The sequence below is a fragment of the Temnothorax nylanderi genome, unplaced genomic scaffold, assembly GCF_030848795.1.
Source record: "Temnothorax nylanderi isolate EJ_2023f unplaced genomic scaffold, tnyl_v1.0 TNYL_tig0065_pilon, whole genome shotgun sequence".
Taxonomy (NCBI): Eukaryota; Metazoa; Arthropoda; class Insecta; order Hymenoptera; family Formicidae; genus Temnothorax; species Temnothorax nylanderi.
The window spans coordinates 814,293-826,635 of NW_027249127.1; the positions used below are offsets into that span (position 1 = coordinate 814,293).

The 12,343-nt window shown below is 37.9% G+C and overlaps 2 protein-coding genes across 12 annotated transcripts; one reads left to right on the plus strand and one right to left on the minus strand.

Annotated features, from left to right (window-relative positions):
• Positions 1 to 1,049: 1,049 nt before the first annotated feature.
• Positions 1,050 to 8,816, plus strand: LOC139773675 (uncharacterized). 10 transcript variants are annotated; one of them, XR_011718397.1, is made up of 5 exons: positions 1,050 to 1,773; positions 4,023 to 4,524; positions 4,616 to 5,134; positions 5,651 to 7,720; positions 8,218 to 8,816. XR_011718397.1 is itself a non-coding variant. In XM_071708286.1 (4 exons), exons 2-4 carry the CDS (start codon positions 4,169 to 4,171, stop codon positions 5,949 to 5,951), a joined length of 1,176 nt encoding a protein of 391 aa, XP_071564387.1. In that variant the 5' UTR covers positions 1,050 to 1,787; positions 4,023 to 4,168; the 3' UTR covers positions 5,952 to 8,816. The 10 variants fall into 10 exon arrangements, 7 of the variants coding, with proteins under 7 accessions (XP_071564387.1, XP_071564388.1, XP_071564386.1 ...); XR_011718396.1 differs by having other exon boundaries at positions 5,651 to 6,969; positions 7,052 to 8,816; XR_011718398.1 differs by having other exon boundaries at positions 5,651 to 6,097.
• Positions 8,817 to 9,331: 515 nt separating this feature from the next.
• On the minus strand, positions 9,332 to 12,316 carry Noi (splicing factor 3a subunit 3 noi). 2 transcript variants are annotated; one of them, XM_071708284.1, is made up of 3 exons: positions 12,143 to 12,316; positions 11,855 to 12,069; positions 9,332 to 11,656 (listed from the first exon to the last, which is right to left on the minus strand). In XM_071708284.1, the coding sequence occupies exons 2-3, from the start codon at positions 12,065 to 12,067 to the stop codon at positions 10,367 to 10,369; spliced, it is 1,503 nt and encodes a 500-aa protein (XP_071564385.1). In that variant the 5' UTR covers positions 12,068 to 12,069; positions 12,143 to 12,316; the 3' UTR covers positions 9,332 to 10,366. The 2 variants fall into 2 exon arrangements, with proteins under 2 accessions (XP_071564385.1, XP_071564384.1); XM_071708283.1 differs by having other exon boundaries at positions 11,855 to 12,311.
• Between the last annotated feature and the right edge of the window lie 27 nt (positions 12,317 to 12,343).

Genomic DNA, 12,343 nt, shown 5'->3' on the forward strand with positions numbered 1-12,343 from the left:
TTCACTCATATCATCCATCAAAATTTTTAAATCAAGAATTAGTTAATTTAACTAATGTTTACTTAAATCAACTAATGTTTAGTTGAACATATCGGACTAAATATTTTAGTTGGATGAAACACATTTTGCGTTTTTCAATAAATTTTTTTCTCACAAGGGAACCTCGCGAAGTGGAAAATTCTGATTTTAATGAAACTTTCCACACATGTAGGGGGAGTAAAAAGATGAATTTAGATATTTTTTGTAGCGGCCCAAAAACGGTTTTAAGGGGTGAAACCACTGCTCATATGTAGAGCGGTTTTTTGCTTTTCTCGATATATCTCGAAAAATATTTGAGATATCAAAAAATGTTTCAAATAAAAGTTTTATAGTAAAATCTCCTCTATTCAACAACATTAATATAATATTTTTTAAACATAATTTTTTAAACAAAACTTTTTTTTTCAAAATTTTGTTAATGTTGTTGAATAGAGGAGATTTTACTATAAAACTTTTATTTGAAACATTTTTTGATATCTCGAATATTTTTCGAAATATATCGAGAAAAGCAAAAACCGGCTCTACATATGAGTGGTGGTTTCACCCCTTAAAACCGTTTTTGGGCCGCTACAAAAAATATCTAAATTCATCTTTTTACTCCTCCTACATGTGTGGAAAGTTTCATTAAAATCAGAATTTTCCACTTCGCGAGGTTCCCTTGTCAGTGTGTATAACATAAATTAAGCAATTAATATTTTTTCTATGAAATATATACATTTGTTTTTTTTTTAAATTGGTCGATACTCTTGGTTATTTGAATAATTAAATGGTTACAAAATAAAAGATATAAATTAATAAATCGCTTCGTTATCATTTATTTAACGATTATATCTAAAGGAACTCAAGAGATTTCCGTCGCAAGTCAGGAGACGGTCAATTACAAAATCGCCGTCAAGTGGTCCAAAGGCCCCTAGGGCCCGGTCCGCGTCCCACGCCGCTGATAAGGGATGAAGAAGGGATGCGGATCTTAGCAAGGGATCCGAGCCGTTAGCTCGGTAAGCGAGAGAAAGTCCAAATCGCGTGGGGTGCGGCGAAACTAGAGGAGAGCACCAGCTATCGATCGATAGCGACGCCTGTGCAGTGAGCGAGCCCGTGTGCCATGCCACGATCGACGACCGTATAGCCCAGGGGAAACAATCGCGTCGTCTCTTTGACGTAGCTCTCGCGCTACGAGAGACGCGCGCGAGAACGGCGGAGCGTTGACAGTGGTTGTTGTTGTTCCCTTTCACGTGCTCCCCGTGCACCGGCGATCACCGCGAGCAACCGTGTATCTCCCTCGCGTTCCTGGCGCGAAGGGGACATCATCTTCTCCGAAGTTCGGCTTGCGAGCCACGCAGCCGGCTGACAGACACGCCGTTCGCGACGGCGGCATCCTCGGCGCGGCGATAAACGTCGTCATGTGGCTGACAGTGCGAGATACATTAGGTGCGCCGAGAGAGTGGTGAATATTCGTGCGTATTTATAGAACCGCGCCGGTTCTTCGCTCCGTTTTATCGGGGGTCTCCCATCGCCCGACGACGACAACGACCGGTTCGCTTTAATAATCGCGACGAGAATTAACCCCCGAAAAACAAAGCGCGATTCTAACGCAGTTGATATAAATTGCTGAACGCATATATATCGTCTGCAGTCCCGCTTAATTAGCGCAGCTACGTAACGCGTAGTTACGCGTAGTTGCGCTACCATAACAGTTAGTTTATGATTATGCCTAGTCTGCAGGAAACCACCGTGGAGGCAAGTCAAGTGGAGTATAATTACCTGCATATTTCTATTAATGAGGACAGGCTCACAAAAAAATTATCGCGTGATGGAGAAATTGATTTTGAAATAGAAAATTTTTAAAAATAAATGGAGTTTTTAAAAAGCGTAAAATAACTCAGTATTAAATCGGGAAATATTGAGGAATGTGTGTATTTTGTTTTTAATATCTCTCACATTTGGTGGAAAGTAAATGATTTAATGGAAAGTATATTTGAACACTGGTGTGCAAATATGAATAGTTCAAATAGTCATCATGATGAAAAGTTATTTATTTTTCGTTCGTCAGAAATGACATTTTTTCCATAATTTTTTTTTTTAAGTACGAAAACATCCAATAATTTAAAATTTTCAAGTTTGCATATAGCGCGTTCCAGTATACTCCTTCATACATTATTCTTTTCTATACACAGTATTCTTCCATAGAACATTTCTAATAAGCATCGAAGGCTAGTAACTTTCTAAGTATCCTCGATCAAAGTTGATTCGAGAGAGATTCGCTGATAGAAATCATATGATAATTTATTCGATTTTCGCTGAGTGTCACGCGTGACACACTAAATGACCGCGAAAGTCGATATCTGATGGCTGATGAAGGCCCAGGTTCAAATATCAATCTTGGGAAAAGTTCTTGAACCTTGACTTCAAGAGAATACATAATTATCGATTACGTAGCTACATATGTTGATGCCTATATACATCAGTTGTAATACGATACTTAATTCTCAGCTAGCTCCGGCGACTCAGAAATTGTTCTTTTCTATAATATAGAAAGGAGAGGAAAAAAGTTCACCCAGGTTATAGTTAATCGATTATGAGATAAAGATAGAAATAGATAGGCAGAGAAAGTGGGAGAAGGAGGGAGAGGAGAGAAGAATGATATAATAGTAAAATTCATACGTCGTATATTTACCATCAAGTTGAATATTGACAATTTTTAGAATTTTCTTGATATTCTTATGAAAAATTGCCTTTAACGGCAGAGTCTTTAAAACATTTGTTGATTGGCAAGAAATTTACAAAAAATTCTGAGAAAAAATCGTTATCTGTTGCACTTTTTCAAAATTAGACATTAGATATTTTAATAAGTACAACTCGAATATCATTTTAAGAAAGATGAAGTCTATTCAATTTTACGTAATTAATGAACTTATTTCAATTGCACGCGCGTGAAAAGTATACACGTAGAAAATAGAACGTTTTGCAACCAATGCACTTGAAAATTACTATATATTATATTTCAGATTTTGTTTAAAAAAATAAAAATTGAGATATATCGATACTTTTATTAGGTAATATTATGGTTTTGAAGAAAATTACTTAGTATATATATACATAGGTGTAAAGTATGCTTTCGCTTCCTTATATCATCGCGAGACGGAGTATACTTCACCACGCCTACGTGGTGACGGCGTTGCAAGCCGTTTAGCACCTTACCTGCACATTCCAGCTCTACAGATTAGATCAAGGACTCGTGATTAGATAATAGTTTCTCCATCTCTGCATTAATCCGCTACATGTGTGGTATCATATGTAATCCATAACATCTATTAACAGTCTCACCATAATTATCTTTCCAGCTAAAAATAAATTTACTTTTATACTACATATTTCATTAAAATAAAGCTATAATAATAGTATGCTGGCGTCCTACAAAAACTACATATTTCTAGCTGACACCTCTGTCTGGTCACTGCATATCAAATTATGACGTGGAAGCGAGAAACTGTGATTTCTATTTATAGCATACTTATATCGAAAAATAATTTTATCGCACGTTTATTATATATCAAATCTGATTGATAAAAAAGCTTGCAATATTGTATATATGTGCCAATTTCCTTTTCAGCTGCTGACTTAATAAATGCTGCAATTAAGCAATGATATAATTAGGTCAATTTTTATTGAGTACAGAGGATGTACGCGAATTAAATTACACGGCCATTTATTGATGAACAAATATTAAAAAAGGGAGTCTTTGGTACATTTAATCTATTCTATCATATGAGAAAAAAAATCATTGTTTTCTCATTTGTACTAGAAGATATATTAGAAAACGATTAATAGGGGGTCTTCCTTCTAACGTTCTAATCAAACATGGCCGCCATAACAGAACGGAAGCCTTAAGTAACTTCTTGGAAAGGTTTCTGATTAAAAATTAATTTTTTCATATCCTGATTTTTATCGTCTTTATCTCTAAGTTGTCCTCTGTGTATCATGTATAGTTGTTACTCTGGAAACGGCGAAGAAGCGTCGGACGTTCGGCATGACGTAAAAGCTAGCTGCAGTTACCGCGGAAGAAATTGAAAGCGCCGTGCGACAGAAAGGAAGACGAATAGATAGATAGAAAAAAAACGGACAAAGTGCAAAAATGTCCGAAAATGAAACAAAGTCGGCTTCGCCGATACCCGCGGTTATGTGCGCGCAATGCTGCAGCAACGACGACGGTGGTGACAATGACAGTGGCGGCGGCGGGGGCGGCGGTGGAGGTGGCGGTGACAGTCAGACGACCATGCAATGCCCGGCTCTACAGGTCACTTCGCGGATGCTGCGCTCGCCGAGTCACGAGAGTGTCACCACCGATCTGTCGCTCTTCAGCGTGTCGTCGATCGCCAGCGATCTGCGCAGCGTCAACAGGTTGGTCACCTTCAAGTCCTACAGCGACGCGCAGCTCATCGGACGGGGGCCCTCGCCGAAACCGGACTCCCGACAGATTCAGGGCAACAGGTTCGTAGTACAATCGCTACTGTGCACGATGAAGAGATATGACTACTTCACATCGACTTATTATTTATTTATTACGTGCATTACGCGCTAGGCCGGCGGACATTCCCGAGATTTTATGGTTCGAGGAGGAGAACGAACTGATCCGCAGTTGCGGTGTTCTATCGTCGGCATTGGGATTGCGTAAGAGCTTCAGCACGAGCGATGTGTCGCAGCTTCCTAGCCCGGACGCGGCTGGGGCCGGTGGCCTACGAACGGCGGTATCCGCGCTGGCCCTCGACACTGCCCAGCGCAACACCCTGTTGCTGGAGCACGCCAGGCTCGATCACGCTTCGAGGTCCTGCAGCACCTGGGTCGCCGTGGGCGACCCTGTGGCCAGCACGTCCCAACTTCCCAGCCCGCATGGAGGAGCCGCGCAGGAGCCTCAGCAACAGCAGCAACAGTCGCAGTCGCAGCAGCTGCAAGCGCAGCAATCTTCTTCAAACGCTCAATCGGTGCCGCAGCTACCACCGCAACCACCGGCACCGCCGCCACCACCACCCGTGCCCTTCACTGGAGCGGATCTCGTCAGGTCCGTCAATAAGAAAGTCCGACAGAATTACATACGACGAAGGTTAGTAGACTCGAAGTCTTTCTTCTTTCCTCTGCCTAAGCCTATGTTCAAAATACGCGGATGTTCAAAATTCGGATACAATTTTTTTGAAACAAAAAAAATAGAACGTTTGTATTTGTCTTTTGTTAGCTGCATAAAATGGAAATATATAATAAATTTTAATTCTTTTATCTAGAGTAAGCTATATACTTTGATCATTCTTACCAAATTATATTTGACTGTGCATGTAAAAAAAAACACGCATAAGTGTCTTTCCCCAATTTTAATGATTTTCCGATACTTTATAATATAAATAAAAAAATAAGAAATAATGCATCTTTCTGAGACATTTTTCCACCAGAGTGAGAACGGTCTCTTAAAAAAAAAAAACTTATCTAAATTTCATCAAAATTGGGGCGCTTACGTATGTTGTAATCTAAGTGGGCTCAAAACGCATTTTGAAGTTATTAAGTCTCGCCGTTTTAAGTTTCAATATAAAAAAGGCAGGACTAGAGTGTCTCATTCATGTTCCATTAGGCTACTGACCACGTATCGCGCTTTGGAGCGCCTCTCGCAGAGTGAATTTAATCTAGACCAGCTAGAAGCGGCGGCTACCGCGGCGCAGAGCTCTCACGGAACCACTTTGCTGGTGCCCGGAACGACCGGCGGAGTTCCTGGTGCTTCCTTGATCGGGCGGAAGGAGCGAAATCACGCGTTGACGGTACGGGACGTCGAGAGGGAACGTGGGAATCAGCTGTCCAAGTATGAGAGGAACATGATGATCTTTAATTGGCTCCACACCTTGGACGACAGCGCGGTCGTAGACAGCGTCGAATAAGGGACAAGGAGACCTCTCCAGCATCTCCCCAGCAGCTCCGACAACGTGCGACCTACCGTGCCTAAGTCTCTTCCTCCTCGATATTACTTTATCGAAGACGCTTCGTTGACACCATATTGTTGCATCTCGGAGAACACCGCTAATATGTAAGACTTCTGATCTTGTTGTTAGCTATATTGAATTATGACGTCTAAAGCGAAGAATTATATGAATCTTTCTCTTACACTGTTCACCGAAATAAATTAGTTTTTTTTCTTTAGAATGCCCCACGCTCTCATTTGGTAAAACAAAACAAAATAATGCATAAAATGCATTTCCCTCTTAGTCCTTCTTCATTAATTCTCGTCTAGCGGATGCCGGGTTTATTCAGATCAATCTCTGCTGAATCATCAAAGATGTCGTTTATTTTACCCTTCTCTCATGTTTAGATATCATGGGATGCATTTTAGACAGTCAGCAGAAAGACGAGTTAATATTCAACAGAGATAAGATACGTATTCGTCAGGCGAGAATTAATAAATAATTATGTAATTCAAGTTAAATGTACTCTCTATGTTAAAAAAAAAAAAATAAGCCTCATGATTAAGATTATTAGGATTTACAGTTATCTCATGAATTGAAAAGAGAATTCGGTATAAACATATTTAATCATCTTATAAGCTTATTTTATCGAATACAAATAATAGCATGTGTAAAGAGACTAATTTATTCCAATGTACATTGCGAGAATAAATCGCTTCAATGAATGTGATGTATAGTATGATTTCATAAGCGTGGTCTCTCGCGTGTGATGTCATAATCCAATATGGCTGCTATAATGAGCCAGGAGCTATAAGCTAAAGTAACTATCGCAAAAACATCCGTCCCTCCTCGTCCAGCGATTGGTGTCGCTTAACGAGTGTATCCGAAGCATTTCGTGTAAAGCGAAATCCCGTTCTATTGGCTACATACAAAAGGCTTATACGGGCCTTATAGCGATTTCGATTGCTTAATTACTCCACACTGATGCGCACTAAAGGTATGTAATTATCTGACAAAGAAACATATATAAATATGTGATAATATAAATCAAAATATAAAAGACACGTATTCTTTTACAGGTGCCTTTATGCGCACGTTAAAGGGAAACATTCCCTTGAAAATGATCGACTTTTATGTTTATAAGCGTATATTGCTAAAACAGTAAATATGGAAAAACATTTTAACCCTTTGTAACTCCTGGTGACATTACTGTTACAAACCGGCAAAGTTTCCATCAACATTCTAAATCATGAATTTATCTGTTGTAAACAAAAGTTTTGTAGTTTTGAAAGCACACTATTTAAATATTTCAAATTTTTCGATAGAATGTTATATCTCTCGAAATATCCCACCGCCCATTATTGTTTTTGAAAATTTAAATAATTTTTATGACAAAATTAGAGCTTATTTAAAGATAAATTCAACAATACGTAAAAAATTCTAAAATTCTCAGAAACGATAGTGAGTGGCGAGACACTTGCACGTATTTCTTTTTAAGTGTAAAAACATACGTAAATGTATTTTAACTGATAAAATATCCACTATATCATTACATTATTTAGAAGAATATATGTTGACTATTTCACGGTTAACATACTTATACTCTGCTGTTGCAGAGTATATGTCGAATAAAATAGTCTTTATACGCATTAGTGTGGAATATTGAAGGCAACTAAATTGGTTATTAGAAACAAATTGAGGAATCGACTTGGAAATATCCCTAAGTGCAGTACGAGGAGTATACACTTGTACGTATATACTTTTGGCATTCTAGTGATCAGCTGATTATAGAAATCTTTTATCTATAATATTTTATCCAAATAATTTATTGCTTAAATTAAGGAAATAACTTTTGAGATTAGAAATATTTCTACGATCTAATGATAACAACATGATTACAACGTTTCTGTGCGAGATTTCATGGAACTTTTTCATAGAAACTTTCCTACAAGTCAGTATTCGCAAATTCAGTTTGCCAAGAGATTTAATAGGATGAATTTAGAGGCTGATTTTAATAAGCCGTAATTTAACAATAATTCCGTAGCGAGCGTTTGCATTGAAGAAAACCAACGTATAAAACTGAGAGAGTATACATCTTGCGTTAAGTACTTAGACACATATCGATAAGAAGTTTTTAATCAGCGGAGAGTATTCGAGAGGTACCAAGCTGTTGCTGGAACGACGAAATTTTAACAATAATTGTAAACTGAGAACCATACAACCGTTTTGCATTTCGAATTTGCAGTTAGCGTGGATGATATCCGAAATCGAAAAGGATACCGTGTGTAAAGATTTAACGATGCGAGACGCAATCCAAGGAAGCTATCTACTTGAAATATGAAGGATGATACGCGCGATTTAGCGTACTAGGACTTTTGTGATTGTACACCCGGTATGAAGACTAGTCGTCCGAAATTCCGTTTATTCTGAACGGTTATATGAAGAACTTGTTGGTGCCGGGGATAAACTGTTACTCAGAGTACATGCCTAAAAGTATTTAATTCTATGAGTGTGTTCCTTATGAAAGTCTTAATTGTCCAGTGTAAGCAGAAAATCCGGAACTATTGTACTTCCTGTCATGACTAATTAACGATAGATCACATCAGTATTATGCGCCGCAGCCCAGGGTGATACCAAAGTGTTTTTGAAATAGTAAATGGATGTGTGATCACGCACGCACGCGCACACACACACACACACACACACACATACACAATTAATGTGCTTTTATGTATATTAAATGTTTCCCCCCTTCCATATGTAATATCCGCTAACATCGCGATATTATCTGGTGCAGAAAGTAATGGAGCAAATATAAGATTTATTAAGTATTCCATATCTATATATGCACAGACTTTGTTTTTGTAATTAAAGATAAGAAATATGAAAGTAAGAAGAAAGCAGGTAAGGAAATTGCGACTGCCGGATCCTTCTTATTAATAATAGATATAAGAAAAGAAGAGAAGAACCTGAGCTTTGGAAACTTGTGCAATAATTTTTTTACCGAATGCCTAGAATGTGAAAGATTATATTACTGGCAATATTCACGTTACAATCAATCAAAGTTTAAATGTTAATTTTAGAGTATATTAGAAGAGGAAAAGTTGTATCTTTTAATTTTTTTTAAATTAAATTTTTAACACAAATCCAATTACTATTATAATAAATAAAAAATTAAACAATCCACTAATTAAAAAGAACAAAGTGGAAACTCGTTTTTCTTTTGGGCCACGTTCATTTTTATTAGTAGGAGATAGAGAAAGCTATAAAGATGATCGATTATAGGCGAAATTTGAACAGTGAGTTTCAATGAAATATGCTTTTAATAGTATAATAAAAAAACTAGCAACAAAACAAAATAATTTATATAAATTTATTTAAAGCATAATTATTCTTAAACTTAATAAGTTCTCAAGCTTTTAATATATTGTTCAAGTAGACGTAATTTTTTTACACTGTAGTTTATTTTCGACGATATGTACTTAATTCGAAACGGAATTCTATTTATAATTTTACATATTCCCCATAATGTAAAAAACTTTTGAAAAATTACATATATAGAAAATATACGTATCAAAATGCACGCACACACACACACACACACACACACACACACACACACACACACACACACACACACACACACACACACACACACACACACACACACACACACACACACACACACACATCAAAAAGTATAGCAAATAAAATTAAATATAGCATTCTGAATTCTAATACAAATTATACATTATTTATAATCATGAGCTTGAAAGTATGCTCTTATTGAATGCAATCAAAATTCTTGAATATAGCGTTAAATATCCCTTAAATACACTTAATTTAATTTATCTAGTGGAACTGGAAAGTTTTATTACCTCAAAGTTGGACACAGACAAATAAAAAACACTCGTGTCCAAATCAGAAATGTGATTCATATATGTAATAAATGTATTGAAAAGCAGAAATAATTTCTGAAAATTTTTATATTTTATTTTTTATAAAAAGGATAATCTCATTTTACATTTGAATAAGTGTCTGAATTTTTACTTCTCAAGAAGATATCCTTTTTTAGATTATTTCAAATTTATATCATTTTACTTTTATTTACAACCTTTTTTGATTCAAAATAATCTGAGAAATAAATCTGAAATAAAATTTCTCTCTATGCACATACAAACGCATGCGTAACCGTGTGAATAATATTGCTCTTTGGCTATTTAAATGCAAGTTTCTTTTTTAAGGTACTAACACAATTTAACAAATTTTAAAGCAATTGGATAAGAAAATATTTCACTCGTGAAATCACTTTAATGGACAAGTGGAATTATAAAAAGATTAGCGATACAGTTAATAATCAAGGATTACAATAAGATCCGACTAAGAAGTACACTTTAGAGCAGACCTTGCCTTTTGAGATCTTCATACGTTTTACGATTTACTACATTGCCAAGCGAATCTTCGAATTCCTCTTCCTGCTCTGGTTGCCAACGTTCGGCTTGTTTCTGCGCCTTGAGTTTTTCCCACAGAGCAAGAGCGTCTTCGATCTGAGTGACATTTGCAAAGTGCGCTGTATTCGGTATGCCAAGACAACGCATGCCGTGCGCGTGCCTCCACTCCGCGAAGTGTCTCTGGAATGCTTTCGGGCCTTTATAAGTAAAGTTTCCACAAATCTCGCAGTTGTAACTGATATTTAAACCGTGCAGCTTGTACAACCAGTAAGGTATGGGCTTTCCGTCCCAGCCCAAAGGTAAATTCTTCGGATTATACGGAACCTCATTATCGTCCTCTTCTTCCGATTCGCTCGCGCTTGCTTCCGCATCAGAGTCTCCCCTTTCACCCTCGGTTCTCGCCTGTTTCCTCTGTACGTTTTCCTTCGTAGCCACTCGTTGACTAGACACTAATTCAGCGAGCTTGTATACGTGAGCTTCGAGTCGTGCAATCTCCTTTTGCTTCTCGGAATCCTTGCTCTTAGCTGACTTCCCCTTTCGATTCTTGGCTAATAGGTTGGGATCTAGGGAGGCTTCACCTTTTGTACTAAAAAGTCTTTGCGCCCGTTCCTCGAGAGTACCTCCGCACTTGAGGCCTAGTGCCATCAAAGCCGATTTTAATCTGTCTAAACCGAGAGACGCTAATTCTTCCCACGACGAGAAAGCAGACAGCTCCAAATGTGCCCCTACGTGAGTCAAAGCGCTTCCAGTTTCTTTAGGCCAACCAGGGAAGGTATTTTTCTCCCACTGAGCTTGAAAATCCTTGTTGGCTTCTTCAACCTCTGTGCTTATATCGAGCAGAGGCCTCATTCTGTTCAGATAATCTGTTAGATACCCTAAAAGGGACTCGACATACCTCTGATACTCTGCGTTCTTTCTCTCTCTAGGAATGTCGAATAAGTGATCGAAAGTCGACAGGTAAGTTATATAATCTATCTTCTCTATCCCCTTAAGATTAATGAATTTTTGATAACACTCGTGAAGATCCAGGTATTTTCCATAACCCTCCTCATCTGTGAACTCGACGAGATTGGACAGTTCTTCGGTCGGATTTTCTCTCATCTTGGCCAACTCCTCAAATTCGACGGACATGGGAACGCTGATCTCGTTAGGATGTCGGCGATAGAATTCCTTTATGGACTTTAAGCGCGAGTAAAATTCTGAGAATTCATTTGGACCAGAGAGTGCTTGAACCTGCAAACGATAAACCATGAGATAGAACATATGAAACTCATAAAAAAAACTTTGGGATATTTAACGTGCCGTCAACCATTGAACCACTAGGGTCCTTTTAAGGTTACATGGCACTCTATGAAACTCATGAAACGTTAGAAAGGTTAGAATCATTAAAGATATTGTTTTTAATTTACCTAAAATCTTATATTAACATACCTCTTCTTTTCTCTGTCCGTCCTTGTCCTCATACAAATCCTGCAAATGCATCGTACTGTCCATGAACTGATCCAGCAACATTTTCAAGCGATGCTCCGAATTGATGGTCTCGCGATGTCCCGCTTTTTTGTGCAACATCTCCTTCACCATCGCATCCATCAGCCGCTCCCTTTCTTCGTGATAACGTCGTTGTTGTTCCAATATTGTCTCCATCTCTGGTTTTAAACTCAATTTACTTTGATATATCAACTCAACTCAAAAACACGCTAAGTCAAAACTGATTCTTACAACAATAACGCGATGTGCGCGGTGCGACGTGCGACTGCGTGCGACTAGAATGGAGCATCCGATTGATCCGATCTGCGTGCGTTCGATTGTTGGTAGCGACATCTGATAACACGCTTTTTAAAATACGAACTACATGATGTCACTTACCGGCCAATGCAAATTCTTACATACGAATTTATGTTATAATTATATTAAAAAATT